We start from the raw sequence: 17,761 nt of genomic DNA on the forward strand, positions 1-17,761 counted from the left end.
GTTTCAGGCTGGACATAAGGAAGAATGTCTTTACTGTCTAAGCCCCCAAGGTCTGGAACAGTCTGCCATCGGAGGTGGTTCAAGCACCTACACTGAACACCTTCAAAAGTAAATTGGATGCTTATCTTGCTGGGATCCTATGACCCCAGCTGACTTCCTGCTCTTCGGGTAGGGGGTTAGACTCAATCTTCTGAGGCCTCTTTCAGCCCTAACGTCTATGAAAGCTATGAAATCTATACAGCAACTAAAACAAATACTTCTGATCCAAAAACTATGATATTTTCAGATACCGGAAAGCAGATGACATCTTTCAGAAAAAGAAAACTCTCACTGTGTTACCGTAACTGACAGTGTCAAAATTACTCAGATTTTGCTCTTATTTACTGCAATACATTTGGTAATAAGAGTCAAACATATTTATTTGCCTTATACAACACAAGCTACAAACAAACAGACTGTTAAAAATACAGCTGTCAATACCACGATCCTATATGAAATTTCAGTCATGTCTTAAAAAATCATGTCTTCTAGTCCATCCTCCATAAACTTCTTATAAAGTGCCATAAATTTTGCCACAAATGCTTCCAGATGGTAAATAGCTTTGCTGCCCAATTGTAGTCGATGCTCATAGAAAGCAGCCATTTGTGCAACCTCTCCTTTTAGTTGTCCATCACAGTTATTTAGAAGTTCTGTCAAAAGGCCCTAAAAGAAAAAAAAAGATTATTTGAAAAGCTAAAACATTCTGAAAGCAGAAAAATATTACTTTTCTAAAAATAAGCAAAGAAAGAGCATGATCCTGGTGTTGAACTTGCTCAGGGATACAGCACTTGAGCTTCTGTTTTACTATCACATCATGTATCAAATGCAACCGATTCTGAATTCCACAGATTTGTGGAACCTTCTTTTTTCTGAAGCTTTCCTCTCAGTATAAATTCCTCACTGAGTCAGATCAGACAGTTACCTGCTGTACTTGCAAATGAGAGAACCATGCAACCAAACAACTGTCTTACTAAAGGAAAAATGTTCACTTTAAATGCTGACTCTGTAAAATTCCTACTGATGTCATTCGGAACTGCAAGCATATACATGGCTTGAGGAATCTTCATGACAAAAAGCAAATTTGTACTTTCATCAGTTATCTTCTATCTCAACTGGACTCATCAGGGATGAATAATTGAACATGGTAACAAAACTGTTTATAAAAATCCTAATACTTAAGTATTACAGTCTCTTTCCAGTCCTTTGTCATTTTTGCTCTAAACATATTACCAGATGTTTTCACATGTCTCACACCTCCATATATGACACACAGTTTGAGGTGGCAGAATGAAGGGGGAGAAAGATTTTGTGGTTGAATTCTAGCTGCATGGAGAAGAGGTAGAATCTACTGCTCAACAAAAGCTAGATACATAATCTTGTCCAGCTGCCACCAAGTTGGCATAGCTTTTGACTGTAGAGTCACATGATGATGTCACTGCTGACCTGTAAGCATTCTTCCTTAATCTTTGATGTCAGCTGGTTATTGCCACCTTTAACGTACTATGTCAGTAGCGCTATGAATTATTGAGCATCCCAAACTGCACTCCACAATCAATAGTACATCAGCAACCAGTAATTCAGATAACAAGGGTTTGCCTTCCCAATTATCAGATGCACCAGAAGAGGCATTGACTTTGTGTTGTATTCATATGCATTTTGCTTGCCTGAACACAAGACAAGACATGGCAGATACTCACCATTCTGATCACTTCGCCCCACTCCAGTTTTAAATCCACTTGCCAAATTACCAAGACTCAAAGAAAGATAAGTCTAACAAGGCAAACTGGCTTGACTGCATACAGGCATGTTATGTATGCAACTACAAACACTTGTGAAGAATTAAAAGCACTGTAATTTTAACTAGTTTATATTGCTTCATTTTGTTTTCAGTACCATCATATATTATGTTTAATTTAACTTTTGTTTAAACCAGTAGAATGTATAATTTCACTGTATGCTTTTACCAATAACCACAAATTCGGTAATGTTATTATTATACAAGATGTAATCTTATAGTTAATTCTACTATATTGTTCTAGAAAAAAGCTGTAGATAAAACTAGTATTACTGTTAAATTAGACAAGTGGAAATAGACGGAGTAGCAAAGACAGTAGATTTCATACAGATAATCTACTCTGAGTTCCTATAAATGTGGGGCCATATTATCATTTATTTATCAATTTAAAAACACCTGACACGTTTACTCTGTTTACTCCCAAGGAAGACATGAGAAACAACATTTACTTTGAATTAAATAGTTTTTTAGTATAGTTGGTTCTGGGAGGGTGCATCTACATATACAATTAATACGAAGCAATAAACTGGTGCATTTTGAGCTGGAATAGACTACTCCTGGGTGTATCTAGATGTGTGCCTAGGACAGCAGCAATTTGAGCTGGCATGGAGGAGAAGGTCAGCCCTGGCCTCTGGGTGGTGGCACCGGGCGACAGAGGGGCTGGCTGGAGCAAGAGGGTGCTAAAAAAAAAAAAGTGCAGAGCCCTGTGGCTAAGTAGCAGGCAGGAGTCTGACTCCCAGCTGGCTGGGCTGCCTGGGCACAATTTATGCCTGTGTTCAGCATCTGCATGTGCGTTTAAAATTGCAGTAAGTTACCCTGTCCTAAAGCAGTACAACTGTACTTTCTTAAACTGGCATACTTCAGTTTACTGTGGTCTTACACCATCACATGTCTAATCTGCAGTAAAAAAAAAAGCCTATATTTTAGGAAGTCAGAAACTAATCTACTGCAGAGGAAGTTAATCCAGCACAAGTGTCCATGTCCACTACCACTGACAAATTCACCCCGAGGTACATATGCTCAGTGCAAACAAGCACACATACTACCTAGTGGCTAGGCAGTGCAAGAGAGATAACTCTGGCAAGCCAACCTAGGAAAGCTGGTTGCATGAGTGTTCCTTGCTACAGAGCAAACTTACTGCAGACTAAAACCTGGAATCAATATGTTGTGTATCTGCGCTGCACTGTAATATGTATCATGTGATGAGCGCAACTGTGATATGTCCCAAATAGCTACAGAAGGCAAGTTTCTTGCCCTAAGGCCTTGATTCTGCAAACACTTGTGATCATGCACTTGACCCAACATTAATCCCAATGACTACTCAAGCATTAAATACATGCAAGAACATCTGCCAGAACAGTCTTTGACCTTTACTGTAGTTTGAAAATGCAGACCTGGACATTTTCTTGCATATTAAATACCCAGTTCTAAGCTGTAATAGAAGGAATTACTAAACCGATAGCATCTTGTATCCATTTGCTTCTTACCTGAAGAGATTATATATAGAGCCTGAAGTTATCAAATGCCAATAAGAACAATAAGAAGTGCTATTTACTGGGTCAAGCCATAAGTCCATCTAGCCAAGTGACACTTAACCAGGGTGCTGGTGCACCCTGGTGTGCTGCCAGATCCTTTGAAGGATGCCTTAAGATATGCAGAGATAAGAAAAGTGAGGTGTGAGGAGATAAGCATGTAAGAACAGGCTCAGGCTCATCCCTGCCTGGACAATCACCTATTCCTTTTGCCCAGACCCTCTGCATATATAAAATAAATAAATAAATTATTGAAAAAATTATTGAAAATGGGCCCCACTCAATTCAAAAAAAGGTACTGAGGGCTGCCTCAAATCCAAAAAACTTAAGTACCACTGATCTAACCTGACAGTATCCTCTCACACAGTGGCACGTTGTGGATTGAGGCGGGAGGGTACACAGGGCATGCGCAGGATCAACATCCTGCTCCTCGTCTTCAGAATCAGAAGATGGAACATAAGAACCTAAGACCTGCCAGTTACTGGGTCAAACCATAGATCTATTTTGCCCAATATCTTGCATCAAAAAGCAGCAGACTGGATGCTGAAAAGGAGAGTGAACAGAGTAAAACCAGGGTTTGTTCTACTGTTCCTCTCTCACTTGCAGCCTCCAGCATTTAAGGTCTAGGAAGTTCTGATTTAGAGGATGTATCCCTAACTCCCATGCTCAATAGCTCCTGATGCACCTTTCCTCCAAGAATCTGTCCAATCCCTTTTGAATCTGGCTAAACTGTCAGTTTCCATAACACCTAGTGGCAACGATGTTCCATAACTGTGTGAAAAAGCTTCCTTTTCTCGATTTTACATTTACTACCTTCTAGTTTCATTTTATGACCTTGTTCTTGTACTGTGAAGCAGCAAATCATAAAAAAATAAAACAAATTAATGGTTGTCCTGGATTCAGATTCTCTTAGCTTGGGATGCTATGAATATAGTATGTGCTGGAGTTAAAATTACCTTCATTATAATCTCAGGAGGAATGCAGTGGGTTAAGAGCTCATAAAGCCGTCCACGAACTTCAAGTAGCCTGTTGGAATTAAATCATTAAAATATATTACAGTTATATATATAAAACCAGTTTTGTAGATGTATTTTTTTTTTATAACACAGCATACCACAGAATTCTAAGCATAAACTTTTTTGTAGCTTTAACTTCTTTAATATGCAGCCTGCAATATTCATACCATGTAAAGCTAATTTAAAATATGCATGACTTCACTCAATACTTTTTATTCAATTTTGGTTCACTAGCTGTCACAACTTCAGTTGAATCTAGGAAGTATTACAGCGCTATGGGTGCCTATACACGTGATCTGATACATTCCAATTAGAATGCTCTAGAATCGCAGCAGCATCTCACATATATGTTTTTGGATATAAAACAGAAAACCAGGAACCCTGGCTATAAGTAAAGCTCAAAGAATGTGACCCACAGCCATTTTTAAACACATGGGGGCTTAATACACATAATGCTGTGGCATTTTAAATTTAAATTTAAGAGTGGCTCCTGGCAAGGCTGCAGTGACAGCAGCAGTGTGGAGGGTTGCACCCCTTAAAGCTGCACCCCCTGGGTGTGCTGCTTTGCCAGGGCAGCAGGGAGCTCACAGTGGCAAGGAGATCCCTGCTGTTCCCTGCCACACTGGGTCATGTTCACTGGGCTCCAGAGGCCCCAGGGGAGGAAAGCAGGGCAGAAGCCCAAGCCTACAGCCTGCGCCTTCCCTGCACACAGATCTAGGGGGGTGCAGAGAATGGAGCTAGAGATTGTTCTCAGTGGCAACAGATGAGAAGACAAGGAACAAGGTCTCAAGTTGCAGCAAGGGAGGTTTAGGTTAGATATTAGGAAGAATTCTCTCACTAGAAGGGTAGCGAAACACTGGAACAGGTTACCCAGAGAGGGGGTGCAATCTCTATCCTTCAAGGTTCTTAAGACCCAGCTAGACAAAGCTTTGGCTGGGATGATTGAGTTGGGGATAGTCCTGCTTTGAGCAGGGGGTTGGACTACATGACCTCCTGAGATCCCGTCCAACTCTAACTTCCTATGATTTCTAGCTTGTTTTATCACCTGACACATTTTAGCTGTTGTGTAAGCAAGTGTTTTTTCCTCTCACATTCCTGGATAAATGATGGAAAAAGTTCTTCCCAGAAGATTTTATGGCAGCTTGGGAAGGAGGTATCAAGTGATCTGGGTTCCAACAGCTTACAGAGGTAATTATTTAAACAACTATACAGGCAAGTACAGTAACTTATGCAAGCTAAAGAAATGCAAGGAGAAGGCTATACATATGAATTTAAAAAATGAATTGTAGAGAAGATTTCTTCCCTTCATGACTTTAAAATGCTGTATTTATTTCTAATGTAATGCCAATCCCTTGTACAGTGATGTAGCCTACTGGAAAGTCCAAATGCTGGAATGGCAGCGTCAGGTAGAACAGAACAAGTTGTACTGTGTTCAAGCAAGGTAACAAACACTATAACTACAATGCAGCTGTATACTTTAGATATCTGCATAGGAGTATGTAGCAGATTAGAAGAAATCAACAGACAGATGAAGACCAGAACTCACTTCCAGATATAGACAAGTACTATAAAAGATTGTAGGTTCACTGGGCAGCACATACAGCAAATATATACATTCAAAGTAAAGCCATGACACTGGCTGTGTAACAAAACTTGGCCTGCTTATTCACTTGAGAGGCTCACTTACAATCTTAAGATTGAATACTGGCCATCCCCTATAGACTTTAACCCATTTTCTTTGGATATAAAATATATAAAACATCCTGAACTAATAAAATGCCACAAAACATTTAAAGCATAATGCTTCTTAGGCTCCAATAACACAATATACCTTAATACTTCAGCCAAGTATTTCCACCTACCTCTGGGGAGTCTGCTGACTGACAATAGCATTTGCAGTCTCCCTCAGATATACTTCCCAGTCTGTCTCAGGGATGTCTTGATCAGATGTGAAAGGATACCTGCACAACAAAATAAAACGATTTTGGCAATGGGCCTAGAAAGAATGTGTATTGCAAAATCTAGTCCATATGATTTCTCAAAGCAACTTACTGTTGCACTCTGCAGGCCTCACACATAAGCAGCGCCTTTCGAAGATTCCTGCCAGATTTCTCAGCCAGCTGACGAGCTAGATCCTGAGGAAGAGTCAGACCTTCTTTTTTACATACGCTGGATAACACATGACAAATCTACATGAAAAAAACAGGTAACAAAGATACATATGACCCACAGAATACATTTTGTAGCCTTATGACTATTTTCAGGCTCACACATTTCTGGACTCGCTGCTACCTAACCATAAAGACATAACTCAAGTTTGCTCATTGAATAGATACCATAATACTGGTAAGAGGGGAAAATCATGGACCATAGACAGGATTTGGATCACTTAGTGTATCGCCATAGCACTGGCTGTAAGTATACAGTAAAAACATGGTGGATTAATATTTGGAATGGAGGTTCATTTTTGCCTCCACCTAAACTTACATCTTCAATGCTAGGAGCAGGAACTCGTACTGCTAGACATCTACTTTGTATAGGTGCAATAATTTTTGACATGGAATTGCAACACAGGATCAGTCTGCAGGTGGCCATATACTTCTCCATGGTTCTTCGCAGTGCATGTTGAGCATCTTTAGTAAGTTTGTCAACTTCTGTCAACAGTACCACTGAAGAGAAAAATAAAAACAAAACCTTAAGTATCCTTTATTAGAAGAGTTCTATAGGAAATAATAATGCACTTTATCTTTCTATTCTTCTTTAACCTCAAAAGTGAGTGAATGGGGTCCATGGCTGGAGAAAATGGACTAGGATTCATAGGACCAGGGTTCCAATTTCTACTTGGTCACTGACCTGCTATGACACCTTGGGCAAATAATTTCCCTTTCTGCTCCCGTTTCCCTGTGTCCCTCTCATCTATTAAGATATTAAGCTCTTCAGGGCATAACTGTAGCTGCTCCTGAGATATGAATAAGAATTCAAATTAGGTGCTTAAAACCAGCAATCTATTGTGAATTAATCAGTAGATATCAATGTTTCATCAATAATTTTAAGCAAATGGTTGGGATGAATTTTTTGAGACCCTATGATGGAAGAAAATATTGAGAGGCAGGTGGGGGCTACTGATCAGTTTTACATGAAAACTAGTATCTCAATGGAATGGGTGGAAAACGTAGAAAGCTTCTTGTTGTGAAGGTTGTCAGTTCTTCCCCGTATATATATTCTTTCTATATGGTTCAGAGTAGTTACTGAGCATACCTTATTAAAAACCCAGTGTTTGCCCAAGAACTGTGAAGAAAGTGATGGAGACAAGGCCACCATTACTTTATTTCTACTCTATTCTCCCACCTTTCTCCTCCACATATTTCTCTATCCTTCCTTTAGTCTTGGCAATAAAAGCAGCTATAACATTCTGCATCTGGAACACTAAAGAGAAAAAAAACCCCACTGATATCTTTGAGGACCCTAGCTAGTTAGCTCCCTCGGAAACCTTTCTGTACAATGCCTCTGAACTTTCTACACTAAACATTTCATACATATTTCTCATGTACGCCATTACAAAAAACATATCGGGGCTAATATGGAAGTGTCCTTTTCCTTCCCATGGAGGAGTGCACATGTGTGTTGGTGGGGGGGAAGGAGGGAAGGGATAGTGTAGGTTGCCTGGAGGACTGACCAGATCCATGTCACAAAGCTGAACATCCACAACACAATAAAGTAGTTCACAGTGAGTCAGTTCAAAATAGTACTTGATTTTCTAGATACGCTTTTGAATTGTTCCAGGCACATTTAAGACAGTTCAATAGGCTTGTACATCTGTCCATCTCATGTTGAAACCTCATTTAAAACATTTCAAGTGTTATGCATGCTCACACCCTTAGATTTTTCTCCTCTAAAGTTCTGGCCTGCTTTTATCTCATTTTACTAACCTTTAAAATCTCTTTGAGTACTTGTCTCAAGTTGCTGGGATTGCGCTACCGTCTTCAACAGTTCTTGAATTACCACACGGTCACTGTTTCCTGCATCACTGCACAAAAAGTTCACATAAAAATATATTTTGTTGTTACATTTGTTTTAAAAGACTAGACCTTATCTTCAGTGCATTATTCTAAGCAAAATCCAAAATGTAGCTATCTGCATAAAGAATGCAAGACACTGACATGAAAATTCATTTACCTTAAACATGAGCATTTGAAGTCCAGTAAGTACTGACTAATTACCTTCCTAACCTTTGAAATTTACATATTATGCACACCAGCATTATGTGTTTGTTGCTTTGCATGAAAGATCACATATTAACTGTAATGAGTTATATTTGACACGCAGGCCCAGATCCTACTCTGCTTAGTGGAGGTTTTTTTATACAGCCAAGTGGCCAAGAAAAGAACAAAAAAGCATCTTACCTCATAAGAGTGATACTGCTTTCCTAGTGCTGCATATTCACTTTGCATTAAGTAGTTATTGAATAAAATGGAAAAATAGCAGGTCTCCCTTCCTTAGGGCACTGTGCCCTTCACTGAGCTAGAGTGGGCTTCATCTTACTTACTTGCTCTACCTTTGGCCCTGTAACTCCTGCATTCCTTTCCCCCAGTAGCTCAGCTTCAACAGAAAGAATGGAGAACACCCTCAGTCCTGCTTAGCCTGGTTCACAGCCTGATGATTAGCCCATTAGGGCACTGGCTAGGACCTCAGCCTCCCACTTTCTCCTTAACACCTAGGCCAGTGTGCCATCAGAAATGAACAGGAACGTGGAATTTTGCCATGGCAATGAGCTACAATTGGTATGAGGATAGGGAATGCCTTAATAGGTGTGCCACAGAAAATTTTTATTAATGTAAGTGTGCCTTGGGCTGGAAAAGGTTGGGAAACACTGACGTAGGCTACCAGACAGAAGTTCTCCTCCTACTCCTGCCCTCACACTTAGCCTTAAACACATGAGTAAGACTAAGATAAAGGTATGTTTCAGAAGCAGATGAAATGACCTTGCTCAAGTCCCTGAAACAATGGCAAGTAGGAGTGTACTAAAGGAACTTGGGCACTTAAAGTTGCCCTAGTGCCTTGTCTTAGAAATTAAAATCAGAATTGACTCCATTTTTTGTTGCAGTGAGGAAGAGGAGGAGTCTCCATCTCCATTTTTTGTTGCTCCTCCACTTTCTAAACAGTCATTTTGTTCTTGGCCAAAAGTCATCTAGCCAGCCAGTAAAACAAAACAAGAACAAAAGATCTTTTGATATGTATACATCCTCATCATTCTGAAAACAACTATAGTTATAAATAAAGATCTTCTTGATAAAGACCTGACATTAAACCTGCAGCTTAAAGTAAAAATGTTACCCTTGTGTCCATCCCCCCCCCCCAGTCTCAGAAATGCCCGTTTTCTTTCAAATCTGAAATTAAGATGCAGGGAGACCAGTGGATATGGTGTACCTTGTTTTGAGCAGGCATTTGATACAGTCTCCCACAATGTTCTAGCAGGCAAGCTAAAGAAGTATGGGCTGCATGAATGGACTGTAAAGTGAACAGAAACCTCGCTGGAGCATCAGGCTCAGAGTGGTAATCAATGGCTCAATGTCTAGTTGGCAACCAGTATCACATGGAGTACCCCAGGAGTCAATCCTGAGGCCGGTTCTGTTCAATGTCTTCAGTGACCTGGAAGATGGCATAGAGTGCACCATCAGCAAGTCTGCACATGATACCAAGCTGGGAGGAGCAGTAGATATGCTGGAGGGCTGGACAAGGATTCAGGGTGACCTAGACAAACTGGAGGATTTGGCCAAAAGAAATCTCATGAGGTTCAACAAGAACAAGTGCAAAGTCCTGCACAATCCCATGCACCAGTACAATCTGGGCACCAATTGGCTGGAGAGCAGCTCTGCAGAAGTGACCTGTGGGTCACAGTGGACAATAAACTGAAAGAGCCAGCAGTGTTCCTTTGTTGCCAAGAAGGCTAACAGCATACTGGGCTGCATTGCTAGGCGTGTTGCCAGTAGGTCAAGGCACGTGATTACTACCCTCTATTCAGCACTGGTGAGGCCATATCTGGAATACTGACACAGTTTTGGGCGCCCCACTACAGAAAGGATGTGGACCAATTGCAGAGAGTCCAGCAGAGGGCAACAAAATGGTGAGGTGGCTGGAGCACATGACTTATGGGGACAGGCTGAGGGAACTGGGCTCATTTAGTCTAGAGAAGAGAAGACTGAGGTGGGATTTAATATCAGCCTTCAACTACCTGAAAGGGGGTACAAAAGAGGATGGAGCTAAACTGTTCTCAGTGGTGGCAGATCACCGAACAAGAAGCAACAGTCTCAAGTTGTAGGAAGTGAAGTTTAAGGTAGATATTGGGAAGAATTCTTTCACTAGTAAAACTCTAGAACAGGTTACCCAGAGAGGTGGTGGAATCTCCATCCTTGGAGGTTTTCAAGACCCAGCTAGAAAAGCTTTGGCTGGGATGATCTAGTTGGGGCTGGTACTGCTTTGAGCAGGGGGTTGACTAGATGGCCTCCTGAGGTTCCTTCCAACCCTAATGTTCTAGGATAATAACTCACTATATAATTATCACCTATATCCATCTACTGGTTGCTAGAGGAGGTGCTACTTTTTATATGACTCATTTCTCTTCAACGCAAGAAATAAAACAAGACATGGCCATATTTATTTTCTAAATAAATAAATTTTCTAAAGCTTGTTTTGATTTAATGCAAGCCAATGCAACAGGACTGTGTTCCCAGGTATGCATTCCACAATGAACAGGGGCTTCGATCTAAAAGGATCTGGTTTTCCAGTTTAGACAGCTGAGACAAAACACACGTAGATCTAGGACTGATCTCTCTAGAAAAAAAGTACTTACAAAGAAAGCTTTAGGTTAAATACAGAAAATGGAAGGGGCTGGATGCATAGGTTACAGAGAATTTGTTACCAAGGATTGTACTAGCATCAAGGATGCTCGTTTTGGCTGCAGGAGTAAAACCAGCAAACACCCCACTCACAACATTTAGCATACCTACAAAATAACACAACCTTACATTGCAAATAGCTTTGAGGACTCCATTGGAATTCCATTAAACAGCTGGTCTAATACTGTAGACCACTTAATGAATGCAGTGGCTTCCTGCTTTTCCATTTTTGTCAATTCAAGAAACACAAAATTATACACCATCATTGCTACAATCATTAAAAAGTTATTGATGCAATTTCATCTGGTTTTTAAACTAGCTCCTTCTTTGGAGCTAGAGGCATCCAAAGTAAGCATTTCAAGATTTTCATCACTTAATATGCAATTTACAAATTAGGGGTGCACCAATAAAGATTGTTTTTACCTACGCCAATGGCCAATTATTAATAGGCCATATTAGCTGATACCAAATCTGATAGTTGATACACACCCCTGCAAGTTGGAGAGCAGTGTCCAGCTGGTAAATTGGGGGCAGGAGGGGAGGCTGGGGAGGGGCAGAGAGGCCCTCCATTGTGAAGGAGGGGGTGAGACTGGGGCATGAACCACCCAGCTGGGGCAGAGAGGAGCCTCGGGCAGCTTGTCCAGGAGGCGGCTCCCCACCATTACACATATGTCTAGGCGAGGGAGCATGAGGTAAGGGTATGTGCTCTGTACTGCACCCCACACCCTCCTTCACCACAGGGGCCTTGCCCTTGCCCTCCCAAGACTTACTGGCCTGACACTGCTCTCCAAGCTGTGCCAGGCTGTATACCTGGCTGTGTGCACACACGCAGCATTTAATTGGTGACTGTCAGGTATACTGACCAAAAAAAGACAATTGTCTATTTTCCTGTTATTGGTGCCGATCCAATATGGACCGAAATATTGGTGCACCTCTATTACAAATCAAATATAATCCCATACTATATCTTCCTTTGTATGTCTTGGCCTTTAAGCGCAGTATTAGGGTGACAGAAGTACCACTCTTCGAAACAATCCATGATACATGCCATAACAGATACATCAGTGACAAAAAAGCTCAAGGAATTTGTTTTCTCAAGGTTCTTCCATGCTTTAAACTACTGTTCAGCATAGCATTTTAAGTGAGGAAAAAAAAAGTATCTTTTGTTCTAGCAAGCTAATAATATACCCCCCCACCCCAATATATTTCAGTCTCATATTTAGGTCAGGAACAGAAAAAACATTTACAATCTGTTTCCAGGAAGTTTAGTTATTAAGCTATGCTTACTTCTTATACTGTAGAAGTGGCTATATTAGAGAGCCTGATTAATAATTTCATGGGTGAAGGAGTAGACAAAGCTTGACGTCATCTGAATGTTTCAAACACTTCAATAAGATGGTTAGGCAGTGCAAGGTTATCAACCAAGTGTAAACTTTGTCATCTTTCTCCCACAGAATGATTCATTTAACATCATCTGCCTATGGCAAGTTATGCAGCCAGCAGGCAAAGCCCTGGAAGTTACAGATGAAATCTGTGCAGTGGCTTGGAGAAAAAAGTTAGCCAAAACAGATTTAACACCTGTCCATTTCCATCTCTCTCCAGAAGTTAGTTTCCTTTCCTTAAACTTTCCTTTCCTTAACCTTTTTAAAATCACACTGTGTTACCCTAAATGTACTTCACTAAACATGGAACTAATATCCAAAATAAATCAGAACTTCACAGAGCATACCCACATATGTCATGGACATTAGCAGAACATAGTTCTGCAGATGCCTGCATATTAGAGAGAGACAGTAATGTGTACTTCAAGACTTACTGATTCACTGTTGGTTCTAGCTCTTTTAAAACAGAACACTAGAGCAAGGAACTTTAATACTAAAACTAAAAACATTTACAGCAGCTCTGTAAGTATTTCATCTTTTAAAAATACTTACGTTTGGAGTTGAATACAAATATTTATGAATGGATATTAAAAAAATCTGATTTCCTTATACCATTTTAGAATGATTTGATCAGAAGATTACACAGGGATTTTGTAGTTTGTCATTGTGAAGCTAGAATGTCAACATTGAAAGACCAATGGAAAGTTGTTTTGAAATATCTGAATACAATCAGTTCTCCCTTTTTCTAATAATTATGGTAAGTACGTATTAAAAAAAAAGACAAGTTGACACACATGAAAACAGAAACTACTCCCAAGAATAAAGCAACATGGTAAAATATTAAAAGTCAATTGTGAAAAAGTTAAACCATTTACTTCAGGACATGCACTATTGTCCATAACTCTAACTTAGACAGCAGAAGCAAACATAACCAAAACCTGCCCTTGTAGGATGACAGCATATACCCTGGTATGATTTAAACAATGTTAAAATGGTTTCAGGTAAATACTTCTATTTTTCATCATCACAAGCAATTTCACCACTTTCAAAGACATATAGTAAAACACACTAACTATGAACTCTACTATAGCAGCTGGCATTTAAGCCAACATCTAACCTTTGATTGACAGGATTCTTAATATTTTGGCCCAGAAAAACAATAAGCATGTATTTTGTTACAGCATACAGTACACTATGCTTGTTTAACATCCATTTTTACAAGAAAAAACAGGAAAAAAATGGATAAAAAGAAAAGAGCCCTTCCCCAATAATTTAAGGGCAAAGTTTTCATAATGGCTTTAATCTAGTCCCTAAATTTTCAAATGCAACTCTATGTGTGGCCCAACCCTCATATATTTGCATGTTGAAATCTGTTACTTAAACAGGAAGCTGTATTTATGTACATGCATTCAGGTTTCTTTGTTACATTTTGGTCTCTGCCTTCAGAACCAATACATGCAAACTCTTAACTGTGAATAAGGTTTACTTGGGTATTTTTTCAAAGCAACTACTTGCACAAGTATATTTTGTGGACTGGATGTTTACAAAACAAATCTTAAGCCATTTCATAAGCTATGGTCAGGGGTATCGTACCCTTAACACTCCCAGTGTAAACTTTTTATTGCCCCCCTGTGAATTTACCTTGGATTAACTTCGAGATGATAATTACTTGCAATGGTGCTAATTTCAATTTTCTTTTTAGAGGGTGCCTGTGTAAAAAGGAAGAATGTTAGATAGCAAGGCAACTTAAAAGAAAAAAAAGTTAAAATTCTGAAACCAGGAAATTATTATTGGCCACCTGCTAGCAGCATCATGGCACAGAGGACCTGTATTTCAGATCAGTCTTGTTCTCTCACCTGGGGAGAAAGATTAACAAGAGCACTGGGAGGAATCAAGCTTCTAAACAGATAATTGTAAGTGTTTTCTAAAAAGTTTGATCCTACTGTTGGATATGTTGGAGGTTCTAGACGTGACAAAGCCATCTGTCTCTCAAAAGATCATTCTAGTTTGCAGACACTTGGAAGCCTGCCTCTCTAAGATTGCTATTTTTGGCAGCGGTGTTACAGGATAGGGGAAGATGTTCCTTTGTCTCAACATGAAATTATAAATCTGTAAATAGAGTAGTATACACCACTATTTATGTCAATTCTGATTCTGGACTTCAACAATTAAGCAATGGTCCATGTTTCTATCACCTTAACAGGATACATTTCCATTCAACAGCGTGTGACTGTACTTATAGCAACTATACATCTCATCTCCTCCAATTCAAATGGCCTACCAGAAGTTTGAGAATTTTCCCTGTAAGTCACCACAATCTGGCTTTTTTTCCCCCTTTTCTCGCCGAGTCACCAAAAAAATAGAAGCCAACCCACTAATTCTCACCCAGGGTGTCTGAGGGAGCACCCTGAGGTACCACAGGAAGCGAGAGGAGTTAAGTGCCGAGATAGGTAAGGAGAGGCTGAGGCTAGTAGACAAGCACTGTAATAAATTCGTTTTTGAAACAGGGTGCTGAAGTTATGGAGAGATGCCTTGAGTCAAAAAAAAAAAGAGTTGGAGTTATGCTACTGAGCTATGCCAACACCTGAAAAGTTTGAATTAGCTTATTTGAATGCCAACAAATGTTAGATGCACCAACTACAGTAAAAGCTCTGTTACCCAGCATCCTCTGAGAACAGGGGATGGTGGTTAATAAAATATGCACCGTCTGGTGCATTCCCTGGCATCAGTGTGCCGGGGGACAGGGAAGGGGGTCCTGTGCAGGCTGCTTTACCCCAGGCCATGGTCAACAAGGAAGAAGTAAAAAAGAAGAACTCTGCTCATGGTGGCAAAGCCGGAAGTGAGACTTCCTTCCAAGGGACATGGCAAAAGAGAAACCGGAAGATTTGTATTGACAGATGCCAGTTAGTGGAGCTTTCTGGTTGGTAAAGTGCCGGATAACACAATTTCTGCTGTACTATAATTTTCCTTAAATGACAGCACTAAAGAAAAAAAAAAGAAATAAAAGCTCTTGATAAAATGCTTAGCATCTCAAAACAAGACTGTCTTTTGTACCAAATATGACATCTGGGGCACTACTGAACAAGTTAAATGGTAGTTCATCCCATTGTTCCTTTTTATTATTTAGGCTTCCTCTTAATATTTTGTTGATCAAAACATTCATTTTTCTAAGCAAGGATTTTTACCTGGTAATACAGGATCTGGAATTATAAATCTGAAGCAACTGCCTTGCACCTCAGAGAATGGACTGACGAAGTTATTCCAATTTCAATAGGAGATCTGTTATGTAACAAATTATGACTCAGTGTATGCAAGGGGGGGTGGTATTTGTGGTTTATCTAATGCAACTGAATTTTACACTTTGAGAGAGTGCTTAAAATTAAGACACTGAGATGAACTCAAGCATTGGTCCAGATTCTAATACCGGTTACCCAATGGTAAATCCAAAGTAATACCAATGAAACCAATTTGAATCTTGAGCATGAGTATTTGACATTTTTAAATATCAAGGACAACCGGCCACAAAAAGCAAGTTGTTAAGGGGACAAGAGCTAGAAATACTTGGTAAGAAGGAAACGTTTAAGTGGCTAATTTGATCAACTTTATAAATAACTTTGAAGTTTCTACCACGATAAAGAATCACAAATATTGTTAAATTATGCTGCCTTTTTTGCTGTGTTAGGCTATGCTTGCATACAAGTATTTATTTATTTTTAAACAACCTGTACATGAAGGATTTCTTACCGTTATAGTCTGATGTTCAATCCTTAGCTTTTCCACTCCTGCACCATACAGTTCTCTTAAGAGACACATTATCCTAGTTTTTTTCCCAGCTCCAGACGGTCCATACAACAACAGATGAGGGAAGTCACCACACTGAACCTGCAAATAACACAGCAAAACTAGTTACAATCATGCTTCCCATGGGCTTGCAAATTAAATACACGGATACTTCTCTCACATTCCTGTCTAGTTCTGTACTGCTCCGACCTAAAACACAGCCTGGAATTAGATGCTTCTTTGACAGATGAGCAGGAATCTTAGTTCTCGCTGATAAAAGAAACCCCCCAATATTCAGATTTTAAAAAGGCAACCCCCAAATCCACATTTTCCCATAAGTAGAATGAAATGCCATGGGTTGGGGGGGGGGACGTGGATTTTAGGTTATGTTTTTATCCAAAAATTGGGTTGTGTATTTTTGTTTTGTTTTTTTAAAATCAAAGAAAATCAGGATCCCTCATAGATGAGCATTTCCATTATTTGGAACATGTTGCTGAAAAACCCGTTAAGAGTCTTTTTTTTTTTTAAAGTGAAATCTTCAAATAATTTCAGACAGTCATTTCAGCCGTTTCTTACTCCTGCACGTTTTGTAGAGGGATAATGACTAGTCAGCACGATTGTCAGCAAACGTTTCTCTCTCTCTTCTGAAGCCTCAGAAAAAACAAACGAACAGCTAAATAATCCAAGTAGAGAAAAACTAGGGCCTTACTCTTTCAAGCGCTGCTTACCAGGAAGATGCCCTCGGGAGCTAGAGCCTTACCGTAAGCCGCCCTTTCTGGGGAGAGAACCAGCCTCCCCTCCCTTCTGAAGGGGCCGGGGGTCCCCGCGGGTCACAGGAGGGCAGCTCAACCTCCCACCGCCCGGCACCAGCCGGGGGGCTCCGCGGGGGTTGGGAAACAACCAGCTGTAACGGAGAGAATAGCGCGCTTCCCCGCTGCCGAAACCCCGGCCCCAACGGGGGCCTCAACCACGACCTCCCCCCGAGTCCCACTGGGCCCCACTGCTGGGCTGGTCCCCCCCGCGGCCCGGCCTCACCAGGTTACGGAGCTGCGCCGCCTGATCGCGGTGGAAATCGAGTCGCGCGAGCACCGTGGGCCGGTACTTGTCCGCCCAGAGGCTCATGCCGCCGGCAGTTAAAAAAAAGGCGCGCGCAACCCGCGCAATACTTCCGGGCCTGCGCCCAGTGACCCGCCCCCCAGCTACGGCGGCCGCGCAGGGACGAGCTTGTGACAGCCAAACGCGACCGGGATCTGGGAGGCGGTGGGGAGGGGCCAGCGCAGGCCTGCAGGCTCCGCCCCCAGCCCTGGGGCCTCCTTTCACC

The 17,761-nt window shown here is 40.7% G+C and overlaps 1 protein-coding gene across 2 annotated transcripts; it reads right to left on the bottom strand.

The window, feature by feature from the left end:
- Positions 1–401: 401 nt before the first annotated feature.
- Positions 402–17,631, bottom strand: RFC3 (replication factor C subunit 3). Of its 2 annotated transcripts, none has more exons than XM_090027643.1 (9): positions 17,476–17,631; positions 16,405–16,542; positions 14,302–14,369; positions 8,312–8,409; positions 6,870–7,051; positions 6,435–6,517; positions 6,245–6,343; positions 4,323–4,392; positions 402–702 (listed from the first exon to the last, which is right to left on the bottom strand). In XM_090027643.1, the coding sequence occupies exons 1-9, from the start codon at positions 17,560–17,562 to the stop codon at positions 511–513; spliced, it is 1,017 nt and encodes a 338-aa protein (XP_089883769.1). In that variant the 5' UTR covers positions 17,563–17,631; the 3' UTR covers positions 402–510. The 2 variants fall into 2 exon arrangements, with proteins under 2 accessions (XP_089883769.1, XP_089883759.1); XM_090027633.1 differs by having other exon boundaries at positions 6,435–6,571.
- Positions 17,632–17,761: the final 130 nt, after the last annotated feature.

Source organism: Crocodylus siamensis, chromosome 1 (assembly GCF_052110815.1).
Source record: "Crocodylus siamensis isolate JL-2025a chromosome 1, ASM5211081v1, whole genome shotgun sequence".
In the NCBI taxonomy this organism is placed as follows: domain Eukaryota; kingdom Metazoa; phylum Chordata; order Crocodylia; family Crocodylidae; genus Crocodylus; species Crocodylus siamensis.